Here is a 15935-nt window from a genome sequence, read left to right on the forward strand (position 1 = left end):
AAGTCTATTCTTGTTAATTATATCCTACAGCCAGGTGCCACTCTTTGTGCAAATTCATCACAAATGGCGAAGAATGTATGTGGGTGAATGTCAGGGTCCTGGTGTCCGAACTGATTTTGAAATGGTTCATCTTCGAAAAGTGCCAAATCAGTATACTCATTTATCAGGTCTGCTGGATATCTTCAAATCAAAGATTGTGAGTTGGCATTGATACTTTGTCTTACCTGGGATCCAGATAAAAGTAGTAATTTAGTAATTTTATTGATTTCATAGAAATATTTCTCTCTAATATTGATAATATAATTACTTAGAAGAAAGATATAATTGATTATAAAAATTACTGTGTGTATCTAAAGAAACAAATATCCAATTAGTTTTCAGTGTACAAACTAAAAACTATTTTGTACACTAGTTTTGGTTGTTCGGTTGGTTAACATTTAGATACTGTGTTAACTCTATATTCCTTTTTCTCTAACAATAATATTGCCAACCCTCCCCCATGTGAGTGGGCCTTTATGTAGCTGCTTGTTGGGGACTCTGAGCAACTGAGATGTGAACTCTTTGGGTTCTGAATTGCTATATTTCCCCCCAAGGGTCTATTTGATATTTAAAATTAATCTGGCTTATAATGCTATGGCTGAGGGCAACAGGGCTAACTTGAATGTGCTCAGTACATCTTTATTTTTCTCTAAAAACACTATAACAGAGATATGGAGGACTTGCCTCTGCTCCTCTTTTACAAAAAGTAGCTGTCCTAGACTCCTTAAAAATAGCAGTTTCATGATAGGCCATACAAAGGCTGGGAGCTATTTAGCTTATAAGAGACTAAAGTGATGTAACAACTAAAGGCAGTGTGTGATCCTTGATCACAGCGAAATAGCCTTAAAGGACACAATTGGGACAGTGGGACAGTTTTAATATGGACTATATATTAGAAAATAATATCAGTGTTAAAATTCTTGAGTGTGATAATTATGGTTGCATAGGATAGTATCCTTGTTTATAGGAATCATATGCTGAATGAAGTATTTAGAGGTGAGTTGCCATGATGCTTGCAATTTACTTTCAGAAGTTTCAGTCAAAAAGATCATGTGGGTATTCATTATGCTAGCTTTGCAAGCTTTCTGAAGGTTTACAAATTTTGAAAATTAAAAAAATTAGAAAATGCTGAAATTTCTTTTTTTAAACATATATTATTTGTAGAAAGATATTTGGGATTAGAACATCTTAAACGTGTTTTCAGTGTTGAGGCTGTAAATAGCATGGTGCTAGGATTATCACTACAAAGATGAATCTATTTGATATTTTAAAAAAGTACATGTACCAGGTTAAGAAATTAAAGAGGTTCTTTATATCCTTAGTCCCTTTCCTCAAAATACCTATTGTTAGCTGTTTCTTATGATTATCTCCATTAAACAAATGATAGAAGTATGTCTTTTAGAAAGTTCCCTGTCTATATGCAACTCTTCCCCCAAAACCTTTCTGGGCCTTGAATACTGTCTTAAACACTACTTAATTCTTCATGTGTTGCTTTGAGAAATTTTTGAAAAAGACAAATATGTGTTATTTCTACCCCGTTTCTTTGTTCTCACCAAATCTTCAATTATGTTTAATTATTTAAGATAAAATTCTAGTCAGATGCAAGTATTAATATTTTATTCCTCTTTTTAAAAACATTAGTGAAAGTTATTTTCATGGATCTTTTACTCCTCTATGTAACTCAGCTTCTTCCTGAACCTAGGGACCACGCTGATTTGTGAAGCCTGATTTAGAATATGACTGTTAAAAAAAAACAGTGTTCCTAATCAGTTTATTACATCGTCTTTCAGAACTTTTACAAACCTCACTGGTCTAAATACAAAAGTTGATTTGGTAAGAGTTGAACTTAAAATAATTGAGACCTGTTTTGGGTACTTTATTGGTATTACATAAAACTACTTAATATGCAACTCTTTTATATGGTCTTTATAAATATTACCCTTTGAATCTACTGGATGTGTTCCAAGGCACTTTAGCCCCACAGTGACAATTTATTTCATTTTCACATGAATCTAATATTTTGAAAAGGCTTCCTTGGCAGAGTGGCAGCAGAGGGTGGTTGTCCTTGGAGTCACATAAAGTTTAAATTTAAATCCTCTTTTGCCACAATCTTTTAAATGTTCGAAAGCACTCTCATACCGTAGCGTTTCCTTTTTCAATTTAGACATTCTTCATTCTATCAGATGTTCTTTATATTTCATGGTTTTATATTCTGATTTGGATATTTATCTTTCTTAGAACTGTATTTCTTCATGTTCTGGGGAAATTTTGTTTGCAGGCTCATTTTTAATGTCATCTTTTTGTAGTTTTAAACTTTCCTATCTTCTCTAGTGGTTTTATAATTTTGTGATTGCTTCTTATCTGTAGACTATTTCAGAAGCCTTTCTTAAAATGGTGTTTGAAGCCTCTTGCTCAGTGTTGATACTGCGATATTGCACATGAAGTCTTGGAATCATTGAATTGCTTGCTTGGATCATGAGTGAGTGAGTGAGTGAGTGAAGTCGCTCAGTCGTGTCCGACTCTTTGCGACCCCGTGGACTGTAGCCCACCAGGTTCCTCCATCCGTGGGATTCTCCAGGCTGGAATACTGGAGTGGATTGTCATTTCTTTCTCCAAGGGATCTTCCCGACCCAGGGATCGAACCCAGGTCTTCCACATTGCAGGCAGATGCTTTAACCCCTGAGCCACCAGGGAAGCCTGGATGCTTGGATCATAGGATCACACAATTTTTTCTAGCCTGATACCTTCCAGCACAGCCACTGCCCCAAGCTAGAGTACTCTGTCCATATGTCTGCCTTAAGCAGAGAGTCTTGTAGTACCCTCAGTCTGGGCTGAGTACTTTTGGATCCATTTAATGCAGTCCATAATCCTGGCTGTCTTCTGGAACTTAGCAAGCATGTGTCTTGGGTCCCACTTCATACTTTTAGTTTTCTGTACCTTTTCTATACCTTTTCTAGGGCCGTGAAGATAATTAAGTCATGTTTGATCCTGGCTGTTTCTTTTTGGTCATCTCTTTTTGTATTTGCCAACATTGCTATGTGACTGGAGCAGAGGTTATGTGTCAAAGTGACCTCATTGTGGTTTCTAGATCATTACTGGTCTAGAATTACTGGTGAATGCTCATTTGGTACCTAAACCTAAGTAAAACGTAATTATTTCTGACCAGCTAGAATCTTACCTTGCTTCTATAGGGCACAGCAGCCCAAAACTGAATTAGCTCTCTTTTTCTTGGCAGCTGTCTTGAGATTGAGTTTGTGTTCAGTTACAGTTAGTAATGACATTTATAGCTACTGATGCTGAGCTAAAGGGTCTATGTTATTTCTTCTGACCAGCAGTATCAGAAACACCTGGAAACTGGGTAGATATGCAGGATATTGTTGAATCTACGTTTTCACAAGCTCACTAGGTCATGCCTATACATATTTAATTCCTATTCCACATTAATATAGCTTAACCATTATTAAGGGAAGCTGAGATCATGAGATGTTTGGATATTATTAATTTTTATTATTATTAATGAGTATAAAGATAGATCTTAATTTTCTGATTCATTAATATAAACTATTTTGCATGAGTGACCATTTGTCACAGTCTTAACATTTTAGTAAAATATTCAAGACTGGCTTTGAGTTTATTTTTATTTCAAAGGGAAAAAGACATCTTAAACCTAGTTTTACATTTTATAGCAATTTTACTTTATTTAAAAAATGAGTCACATTTTTTCTTTTACATTCAACATGGCTAAAGAGACTAGTAAGAAATTATATTTGTGTAATTAAAATTGTGTAAGATATTTTGAAATAGTATTTTACTTAATAAATGTAATATCTCTTCCTGGTAGTAGTTTAAACAGCTTTTCTTTTGAAAGTTTATTTATTTTTTAAAAAAATTTATTTTTAATTGGAGGATAATTACTTTACTATATAGTGATGGTTTCAGCCGTACATCAACATGAATCAGCCACAGGCATACACATGTCCCCTCCCTCTTAAACCTTCCTCCCCGCTCCCTCCCCATCCTACCCCTCTAGACTGTCACAGAGCACTGGCTTTGGGTTTCCTGCATCATACAGCAAATTCCCACTGGTTAGCTATTGTACATTTGGTCATTTACATGTTTCAGCACTACTCTCTCAAGTCTTCCCACCGTCTCCCTCTCCCACTGTGACAAAAATTCTCTTCTTTATGGCTGTCTCCTTTGCTGCCCTGTAAATAGGATCATCAGTACCATCTTTATAGATTTCATATATATGCGTTAACATACAAAATCTCTTTCTGACTTCACTCTGTATAACAGGGTCTAGATTAATCTACCTCATTAGAACTGACTCATGTGCTCCTTTTTATAGCTGAGTAATATTCCATTGTGTATATGTACCACAACTTCTGTATCCATTCATCTGTTGATGGACATCTCGGTTGCCTCCATATCCTAGCTATTGTACGTAGTACTGCAGTGAACATTGGCGTACCTGTGTCTTTTTCAGTTATGGTTTCCTGAGGGTATGTGCCCAGTAATGGGATTGCTGGTTCGTATAGTAGTTTTATTCCTAGTTTTTTAAGGAATCTCTATACTGTTTTCTAAAGTGGCTGTTATAAATTTGCATTCCTGCCAATGGTGCGTGAGGGTTCCCTCTTCTCCACACTCTCTCCAGCATTTATTGTTTGTAGACTTTCTGATGATGGCTGTTCTGACTGGTGTAAGATGACACCTCATTGTGGTTTTGATGTGCGTTTCTCTAACAGTGTGTGATGGTGAGCATCTTCTCATGTGTTTGTTGGCCCTCTGTATGTCTTCTTTGGAGACATGTCTGTTTAGATATTCTGCCCAGGTTTTGACTGGATTGTTTCTTTTGCTGGTATTGAGCTGCATGAGCTGCTTGTAAAGTTTGGAGATTAATCCTCTTTTAGTTGTATCCTTTGCTATTATTTTCTCCCATTCTGAGGGTTGTCTTTTCACCTTGCTTGTACTTTCCTTTATTGTACAAAAGCTATTAAGTTTAATTTGGTCCCTTTTGTTTATTTTTGTTTTTATTTCCATTACTCTAGGAGATGGGTCATGGAGGATCTTGTTATGATTCATGTCAAAGAGTTAAGCAGCTTTATTTTAATGTAATTTGTTCTCTGGCATTAATTTATCTCTTGAAGTTTTAGGCTGTGAGAATTCCCCCTATGAAAATGATTTCCTAAACTCCGCACCTTTGGCTCTAATAACTTCAGTGACTTAGTTTTCCTTTTTAATGGCTAGAATGTCATACATACATTTTTTTATGGATGGTTTATGTGTGCCATATCTAACACTATAACCTGAAAATCCCCATGTCATAAAGGTAGTAATTCATCTATTTCAGTACTTTGAAATTTGTGTCTGATATTACAAGGGTACTAACATTTCATGGTATTGTCTTTGCATTTACTTCTTAGGGATGTCCTTTAACTCCATTGCCTCCAGTTAATATTGCTATACGGTTTACCTATGTTCTTCAGGATTGGCAGCAGTATTTTTGGCCTCAGCAACCTCCGGGTGAGATAATTTAGAACTATATTCAGAAATTAAAAGTATTTAACAGTGTGTTTCAAGTGTTTGAAATATTTGTAACTCATTTTTAATGTATATAGTATTGCTAATTTCATTGCCCTTATCACTTTTTTTCTCTTGAAAATTGTAGGTTTTTCTAGAGACAACTCTAGAATTACCCTAGACAGTTACTCTAATTGTCAGTTACTCTCTACTTGACAATCTGTCTTTGAAAAAAATATTATTTATAAAGCATTCCCTTGCTGTGGAACATTGTGTGCTGAAAATTAGTACGTAATGAATGATTAAAATGTCTGCTTTCAGAATATAAGAAGAGAAACCTCTCTCCTATGCTGAGAACAGACGTGCACAGAACTTTATAGAGAGTAGAGTTTGAAGAAGAGGGCTAAATAAGGAAAGCGGAAAAGGAAAAATGTATATATACACATATGCTAGGAAGAGCTGTAGAATATTTTACTTTAACTTGTGTTTTTATAAAAATTAATGAAAATCATTTTACCTACTTAGCCATTGATGTACTGATTCATTTCAGTTCAGTTCAGTCGCTCAGTCATGTCCGACTCTTTGCGACCCCATGAACTGGAGCATGCCAGGCCTCCCTGTCCATCACCAACTCCTGGAGTTCACTCAGGAGTTCACTCATGTCCATCGAGTCGGTGATGCCATCCAGCCGTCTCATCCTCTGTCGTCCCCTTCTCCTCCTGCCGCCAATCCCTCCCAGCATCAGGGTCATTTCCAATGAGTCAGCTCTTCGCATAAGGTGGCCCAAGTACTGGAGTTCCAGCTTTAGCATCAGTCCTTCCAAAGAACACCCAGGACTGATCTCCTTTAGAATGGACTGGTTGGATCTGCTTGCAGTCCAAGGGTCTCTCAAGAGTCTTCTCCAATACCACAGTTCAAAAGCATCAATTCTTCGGTGTTCAGCTTTCTTCACAGTCTAATTCTCACATCCATACATGACGGCTGGAAAAACCATAGCCTTGGCTAGACTGACCTTTGTTGGCAAAGTAATGTCTCTGCTTTTGAATATGCTCTCTAGGTTGGTCATAACTTTTCTTCCAAGGAGTAAGCGTCTTTTAATTTCATGGCTGCAGTCACCATCTGCAGTGATTTTGGAGCCCCAAAAAATAAAGTCTGACACTATTTCCACTGATTCATTTAGTAGTCATTAATTTTTAGCCTATAAATTTGTGTCTGTCAGGGACACAGAAATAAACAGACATTACCTAAGTTTTAGGAAAGCTCAGCCTGGTGTACATTTAGCCTAAGTAAGTGAGGTTTAGGTTCCTGGATATTTTCTCTCACATATAAGTGTAATTATATTCAAGTATATCTAGTAAGAAATTTAGTATCAACTTATAAATCATAGAAGGATTTTATTAGCCTGAAAACATTTTTCATTCTACCTCCCTCAGAATTACATTATAATAAAATAATATTCTTTACTGTTTATTTTTGTTCCAAGTGGTTGGTTGGTTTTTATAAGATTGAAAATAGTAAATTGATAGTTTTAGGATGATGCTAAAATTAACATAGTACATTTACCTTTTGGTGGTTATATTTACTACTACTATTTTATAATACCACTGAATAATTTGAAATTCTTTATGTCCGATAAGAGAACTGCATCTAAACTATAGCAGAGGGAAATTAAAGCTTAAACTGAGATTTATATTAGAAGACTCAAATGTTTGTTTTAGTAATTTTAGTTCTTAAACAATACCCACCAGACAATTGATAGTTGGCTTCTAGTTTTGAAGTTTCAGTTCCAGCCTTCCTTTTCCTTTTTTCAAGACTCATTCTAATAATAGTCAGTTTTTAATGATATCCCCAGATAGTATGGTCTATTGATGATCTAAGAAGTCCAAGAATCAGAATCTTAACATTATAATTCTGATTGCCGATAAGGCCTTTGTTAATGTTCTGCTGCAAGTTTTTAAAAATGAGTATCAAAATATTAACTTCTTCCTCGGTGGGTTGAAAGTCACATAAATTTTTAATATTTTCCCTTTTAAGGGGAAGAGACTGAACATATAATATGGGCTAGACACTGTGCATTTTATGTACTGTTTCATGTAATTCTCATTTACTTATGAGACAAGTGGGGCTTCCCTCATAGCTCAGTTGGTAAAGAATCCACCTGCAATGCACGAGACCCCGGTTCAATTCCTGGGTCAGGAAGATCACTGGAGAAGGGATAGGCTACCCACTCCGGTATTCTTGGGCTTCCCTTGTGGCTCAGCTGGTAAAGAATCCACCTGCAATGTGGGAGACCTGGGTTTGATCTCTGGGTTGGGAAGATCCCCTGGAGAAGAGAAAGGCTACCCACTCCAGTATTCTGGCCTGGAGAATTCCACGGACTATACAGTCCATGAGGTTGCAAAGAGTCGGACACGACTGAGTGACTTTCATTTCACTTCACTTCACTTCACTCTACGAGACAAGTATTATTTTTCTTAGGAAACAAAAGTAACTGACTCAAGGTGACATGGTCACCAGGTGCTAACGTTCACATTTAAATCCTGGTCAAACTCCAAGTTGCATCATCCTTGGATTCTACGATGTTGCTTTTCACCTTTTAATTTAATTAAAATTTTATACAGGTATAGTCCAGTAATAATTTTTAGCTTGCTAAGTTTTTTTAAAAAATATTTTCGACTGTGCTGGGTCTTGGTTGCTGCTCAGATTTTTCTCTAGTTGTGGCAAGGCAGGGCTACTTTTTACTTGCAGTGCCTTCTCTTGTTGTGGCTCACAGGCTTAGTTGCTCTGTGGCACGTGGGATCTTCCCAGATCAGGGATCAAACCAGTGCCTCCTGCACACTGGTAGGTGGATTCTTCACCACTGAGCCACCGTGGAAGCCCTGGCTCACTGATTTTATTTATTTATTTATTTATTTTTGGCTCACTGATTTTAAACATGTGCTTATTATAAAATTTGAAGTTCTTTAATTCACATTTTATAATAAAACTAGTTATTTTGATCTCTGTTGTAAGCATTCTTTAGTTGAAAAAATGGAATGAATTGATTTGAGAAAATTTACTGACTCAAGTAATTGAACCATATTTAATGCTAATTTTAAAAATTTAGTTAGGGTGTAGGTATTTGTCAAACATGATTTTAGTGTATCTGTAAGTGTTCATAACTTAACAGTAGACTTTAGTAATTCACAGTGTTGTGTGAATAATTAAAAACAACCATTTGTATTACTTTGAAGACAAATCTTTTTGACGTCTTTTAGAAGTGTTTATTCTTCAAGAGGGATGAAACTAACGGGTGATTTACCTTCTAAATTTTCCTCTAATCTCAGATACCATTCATAATGGAATGGAAATTCTTTTCTATGCTTCAGATACTTCCATGTACTGTCAGCTTAAAGTTTTATTAATGATGACTAATTTGGGCTATTCTGAAATTATTAACAGCAAAACTGATGAATGTAGATTGATGGTTAAATTTTTTAATACTTATTTAATTGTTCTTTTAGATAACATTAATCACATACCTAGAAAATCTTTTAAATTTACAAGAATAATATTCTCTTGAATAGTATTTAAGGACTGTTTCAGAAGGGTAAAATTTAGAATGCAGGCTTAAATATAGCACTTTACAAACAGGAATTAAATGTATCCTTTTACTATAACTTTCCTTGTTTTTTTACTCTAACATTCTTGGAGGAAGTCTAATATCTGACAGCTTGCTCTCTAACTTGCTCTGTCTTAACGTAGATAGTTTTAAATCTATAATCTCTCGAAAGGTTGACATAACTAAATTTAAATTCTTTATTTTCCGCTTTTGGCTAACTTGTGGAAATTTTTTTTTCTTTAGATATAGATGCCCTTGTAGGAGGAGAAGTGGGAGGCCTGGAATTTGGCAAGTTACCGTTTGGTGCCTGTGAAGATCCCATTAGGTGTGACTTTCATTATATCATTTGAATTATAGGACTTTAAAAATTCTATTTGATATTGATTTTACTGTGTTTTATAATACTGCAACCTCCTGGAATGAATGTAGTGCTGGAAATAGAGACCTACATGTAATAATCTGTCCATCTTTGTTTTCCTCTGTAACTTAAGAAGTAAAAGAGGCTTTAAAGTAATATGTAAAACATATATAATACACTTCATGTATTCAGTTCAGTTCAGTTCAGTCGCTCAATTGTGTCCGACTCTTTGCGACCCCATGAATTGCAGCACGCCAGGCCCCCTGTCCATCACCAACTCCTAGAATTCACTCAGACTCATGTCCATCAAGTCAGTGATGCCATCCAGCCATCTCATCCTCTGTCGTCCCCTTCTCCTCCTGCCCCCAATCCCTCCCAGCATCAGAGTCTTTTCCAGTGAGTCAACTCTTTGCATGAGGTGGCCCAAGTACTGGAGTTTCAGCTTAAGCATCATTCCTTCCAAAGAACACCCAGGACTGATCTCCTTTAGGATGGACTGGTTGGATCTCCTTGCAGTCCAAGGGACTCTCAGGAGTCTTCTCCAACACCGCAGTTCAAAAGCATCAATTCTTTGGCACTCAGCCTTCTTCACAGTCCAACTCTCACATCCATACATGACTACTAGAAAAACCATAGCCTTGACTAGACAGACCTTTGTTGGCAAAGTAATGTCTCCTCATGTATTAAGTATATATTGATATAATACATCAATGTAATATAATATATAATATAAAGTAGTATACAATAATTACATTAATACATTAATGTAATTAAGTGTATATTAATGCACTTAATGTATAAGGAATCAATTCCTCATAGAAGTGATTCTTGGCCTACTTTGGGGAAACATTTTAAATATTGAAAAGCACATTGTCATATAACACAAATTTTCATGTGTCCATCACCCAGAGTTAACAATTTTTTGCATTTTTCCTGGCCACTTTTTCACAATTAAGACTTAAATAAGAGACACAAAGGTGACCTTATAGGTTATCCAATTGCTTTTCTAGAAGAGCTACTGAACTTAAAAAAAAAGAATAAAAACAACTGTTTCATGAGAAAATGTAGGGGTTAGAAAACTTCATCACTGATAGCAAAATATTTGGAAAATATAAACAGTGCTTATATAAAAACTATCTAATTTGTTAAACTATTTGGTTATTTTAAAATATATATATATTCACATTTTGTCGTTCAGTTGCTAAATTGTGTCCTACTCTGCGACCTCATTGACTGCAGCACGCCAGGCTTCCCTGTCCTTCACTATGTCCTGGAGTTTGCTCAAATTCATCATGTTCATTAAGTCAGTGATGCTATCTAACCATCTCATTCTCGGCTACCCTCTTCTCCTTTTGCCTTCTTCAGTACTCTCACTTAAATGTAGAAATAATAATACTTTTAACTTAAAATCACTTGAGGGAGACAGTAAAGTGTATATCTTTTAAAAATTGATATTTATTATATGTGCCAGACACTGTGCTAAGAGGAAGATCCTGAAGTAAATAAAACTGACAGATTCTTCCTTCTTGGCATTTATAGTCTAATTAAATAAAATAGATGAACTAATCACCTAAGTAAACTTAGAATTATAAATTATGGAATAATTTGAAGGAAAAGTATAGGAAGTATTGACAGTAAAATGAGTGACTAGTTTAGATTTGTATGCCGTCAGTAAAGTTTTCTCAAAGGAAAGGGTATTTACTCTGAGTCTCAATTAGGGAAGAATTTAGCCAGGCAGAGAATGAGAGAACGACCATTCCAGGTGCAGGGAAGAGCCTGTGCAAAGCACCTTGGTGCAGGAAAGAGCTTGGGAAGTCTACTGAAGGGAATGAAAGGGGGCTCTCACGGCTAGAATGCAGTGAGCAGGCAAGAAACGCTGCAGGGGTGGGTACAGATGCAGTTGTGGCTCCAGTGGGGTCATTTATTTGAATTTTACTTAGAGAAGATTTTAGGGGGAGAGCAGTAAACTGATCTGATAGAAGTGTGAAGGTTTTAGTTATTAAATATTTCTTCCAAATCTGTATCGTGATGAGGAGTCAGTCAGCAAAGGAACAAGTGATTGAAGGACACAGAAATAAGTTGAGGCTAAGATGGTGCGTGTGGCACACAATTTAAATCAGACTGATTAGCAAATATTGTGGGCACAGTGCTTTTGAAAAGGCATCTTTAATAGTGAAAGAGGAAATGAAGAGCCTTTTTCATTATCTTGTCTCATTGTCAAAGAAATTTTTCTATAGTTAGAGGGAGAGGAGAGGACTTAATCATAAAAGCTTAGGAATTGAATTTGAGGTTCATACTTTAAAAAATTCAGTAGTGTATAGTTTTAAATTTCAAATCATTCTAATCATTTAAACAATATGATATCACATATTATTTGTGGTCATTTTTTACCTTAATTTTATTATGAATAATAAATTCATGTTTAGTGCAGAAAAAATGTAAAAATCGGCAAAACCCCTATGTTTAGTAGTCACATTGTCTAGTTGCAAACTGTAATAGTCAACTCTAATTCAAGCAAAAAAGTCAGTTTATTGGATAGATACTTAGTAACTCAAGTGTTTAATTGGGACCATTGTAGAACCAGGCTCAGAAAATAGCCTTGAGCCAAGCCTGCCTAGTTGTCTGGTTCATAACCCGGGTTACACTGCATTGTTTTGGAGTCCTGGCCCACTGTGAATTCCTAACTGTGCTTACAGATTCAGATTCTCAGACTGCAGTTGCCAGTTAGTCAAGCATCACCGAAGAGCAGAGAAATGAAGTAATTGACCCTTTTGACTTCTGTATTCTCCAAACATAACAAGTGAGATCAGAATCTAGACAGGAGGAAAAAAAAAAAATCACTAAATTTATAATCACCTACTCACAGGTGATCATGGACAACAGCTTGCTATATGTGCTTCCAGCCATTTTTCATATGAATTAAGTGTGTATATGTACATGTTTATGTGTATATATGCAGCCGATCCCCCCAACACCACCCTCAAGTTGATTTGCTAGGAGAACTTGTAGGACTCAACATACAGCTGTGCTCATGCTTATTTACTAAGCAAAAGGATATGGTGCAAAAATCAGCAAAGGGAAAAGGCATATGGGGTGAGGTCCAGAGCAAATGAAGGACAAACTTCATCTTCCCATGTAGTCACACAGGACACATTTAATTCCCCCAGCAATGAATTGTGACAGTATGTGTGAAAGGCTGTCTACCAGGGAAGCTCACTAGAGGCGCAGCACTTAGAAGTTTTAATCAGAGACTGGTCATGTAGGCCCCCTCTGGCTAGCATGTACCAGAAGAAAACCAGATGTTTCCATCAACCATGTTTTTGGCACAGGTAATTTAGGCACAAGGAATGATAAGAACCCTCCTGAAATTCAAGTTCCCAGATGCCAAACCAGGGACTAGCCTTGCAAGTAATCCTTTCTCAGTGTTAGGCCTGGTATGGTAACTCTTTTCTGCAGTATTTTTATTTATTTTTAAATGTATGTCATCATACATTTTTTTGTGGCTTGTTATTCTGCAATTTAATTTTCATCTATAAAAAGAGGTCAGCAAACTATGACCTGTGGACCAAATCTGACCAGTGGCCTGTTTTTATATATATAATGAGCTAAATCACCGTAGTTTAACGGGCCAAACTCTGGATGGTGAAACTGCAGCCCAAAAGATGTCCCTACAGTTAGCCCATGAATGTGCCTGGAATCTGTATGCACCGTGGATGGTCTTCACGGGGTTAGGTCTTGTTCATCCCATGCCCTTCCCAACACGCACCCCTTCTAATGCAATGGAGCTTAGGGATCCACTCAGCCTCCAGCAGAGCCTGCACCAGACTTCCAGCAGATCTGCTCAGAATTTGATGCCTCTTAGCCAATCTGCCCTTCATGGGTCTCCACCAGGGAAAGCCACCCCAAGCACACCAAAGGCTCAGGGGGTGAAGTCTCAACCCAAGAATATTAGAGCGGAAATCATGCTCCCTAACCTCATGAGACAGTGAGACTTCCCCTCCCAGATCTCCTTCATAAGGAAGACTGGTGACGGTCAACCTCAAGGTCAAGCTGCATCAATGCCTCCAGATGATGGACCCCAAGAGCCTTAGAGAGCAGCTGTCCCCAACCTTTCTGGCACCAGAAACGGCGTTCTTGGAAGACCAGGGTGGGGAATGGTCAGGATGATTCAAGCACATGACATTTATTATGTACTTTATTTCTATTATTATTATTACCTCAGATCCCTGGGTTGGAGAAGGGAATGGCAACCTACTCCAGTTTTCTTTCCTGGGAAATCCTGTGGACAGAGGAGCCTGGTGGGCTACAGTCCATGGGGTCACAAAGAGACACGACTTAGTGACTAAACAACAACAAGGGACTAAAAGTGGTTTTACATTGTTGAGGGTTTTAAAAGAAAAAAACAAGAATATAGCAAACAATTGATACATGGCCCATAAAAAGCACAAAATACTTCCCAGAGGGTCCTTTGTAGAAAAAGTATGCCAATTCCTAAACTGTATAAAAATGATATTTTCAAAATTGAGATATAACTTAACATACCATAAAAGTCACAATTTTAAAGTATACAATTTAGTGTTTTTAGGGTTCAGAGTTGTGCAACCATCATTAGTATCTAATTCCACAACATTTTCATTACCCCAAAAAGAAACCCCTCGCCTCTTAGCTATCACCACCCCCACCCCACCTCTCGCCCCCACCATCCCAGTCTCCCTAGAGCCTTTGGCTCTAGACTGATATTAATGTACTTTTTGCCTATATGGATTTTCCTTTTCCGGACATTTCATATAGGTTGGATTATACCATATGGGACCTTTTGTATCTGGCGTTTTCACTTAGCATCTTTTAGAGGTTGATCCACATTGTAGTGTGAATCAGTGTATCATTGCTTTTTGTGGCCATATAATACACTGTTCTATGGAATAGTGCTGCATTTTACTTAACTCATCAACTGACAAACATTTGGTTTACTTATACTTTTTGATTATTATGTATAGCATGGTTTTTTCTTGCAGACATTAATATAAATATGCCATCATTTGCTAAACCAGGTGCTTGCAGTTTTATTATATTACAAATCATGAACATTTTTAGCATACTTTTTGGAGCATATTTCCAGTTATTTACTGAGAATACAATTCTAGAAGTAGAATTGTTGAATCAGAGTATATATACATTATTAAAGCTTCAGATATATTGCATGTTTTGTTTCAGTGAACTCCATTTAGCAACTACATGGCCTCACCTGACTGAAGGTATCATTGTGGATAATGATGTTTATTCGTAAGTATGTTAAAAATAATACATTGAGAGTCACAGATTCCAAAAGACTAAACTAACTGCCCAGTGGGTTAGCAATTTTTCTTTGAATCAATTTCTGATATGGTTGTTTACTTTTGTTTTTAAAGATCAGTTTTTAGACTGACTGATGTATATTAGAAATGTGTTTTAAGCTGTAGACTTTGGAGACAGGATCCTTAGTTCCAGGGTAGTGAGCAGTGTGAATCTTACTTGGGCTTAGCAAAGATGTCTCTAGTTAGTTTGGGAGTCAGTGCATAATTCTGTTGGACTTTTTGTAGCTGGTAAGAACATTTGATAAGGACTTTTAAGAGATGATGGTCATTAAAATATGTAGGGAGAACATTTGATCATTCAGTGCCATAAATAACAAAACATCCATATCATACACTCCTGTGCAATGGAAAAATTGCACAGGAAAAAATAGAAAATTGCAGCGAGCCCTATCCCAGAAGAATGTGGGGAAAGAGGAATGTAATTTTGGTATCTTCTCATGCTTGATGCAAAACAGTGAGAAATAGGACACTTTTAAAAAAATAGTTAAAATAAATGTGTTCTATTTTCTGATGGTAAAAGTAACACAAGCTTTTAAAATCAGATAATTTAGATGGGTATAAAGAAGAAAGATTACCTACAATTCTGTTACTTAAAAAATAACCAGTTAGCATTTAAGGGTATTTCTTTTTAAAGTATAAATTTATATATTAATTTGCTTTATTCATAAATACAGTTATTCATTAAATAGATGTAGATCTGTGTTGTCAATTTGTAAAGTACTGCATAATATCCCGTTAAGCGAATGCAGCATAATCTGTTTAACTGAGAAAATGGGGTACTTGATCTTGTGCAAATTTTTATAGTTTTTATTAATAAATACTGTAATAAAAAACAGATTAGGATTATTGTACATTTTTGCTTGTTTCTCATTTTGTTTTATTTCTAAAATATTCTCATTAGGTTATCATTGTATGTTACCTGATCAGAATCATTTTTATGCTTTTTGATTAGTTTGTTCTGATTTTGGTTTTTCCTTTTGTACTTTTTTGTCTAAGAATTTTGTCTTAAGGTTTTATTTTTAAAAACTCATCTAAATGGTCTTCTGCATGTGAATAGCAGTAA

At 36.2% G+C, this 15935-nt stretch overlaps 1 protein-coding gene across 2 annotated transcripts in view; it reads left to right on the forward strand.

Annotated features, from left to right (window-relative positions):
• Positions 1 to 15935, forward strand: part of RAB3GAP1 (RAB3 GTPase activating protein catalytic subunit 1) — a 125197-nt gene that overhangs the window by 67810 nt on the left and 41452 nt on the right. For both annotated transcript variants that reach the window (XM_005676194.3, XM_005676193.3), the window contains exons 7-10: positions 31 to 196; positions 5463 to 5562; positions 9404 to 9485; positions 14733 to 14801. In XM_005676194.3, the coding sequence (XP_005676251.1) occupies positions 31 to 196; positions 5463 to 5562; positions 9404 to 9485; positions 14733 to 14801 (417 nt within the window). The remainder of the gene's footprint in view (positions 1 to 30; positions 197 to 5462; positions 5563 to 9403; positions 9486 to 14732; positions 14802 to 15935) is intronic.

This window comes from Capra hircus, chromosome 2, assembly GCF_001704415.2.
Source record: "Capra hircus breed San Clemente chromosome 2, ASM170441v1, whole genome shotgun sequence".
Lineage (NCBI taxonomy): Eukaryota > Metazoa > Chordata > Mammalia > Artiodactyla > Bovidae > Capra > Capra hircus.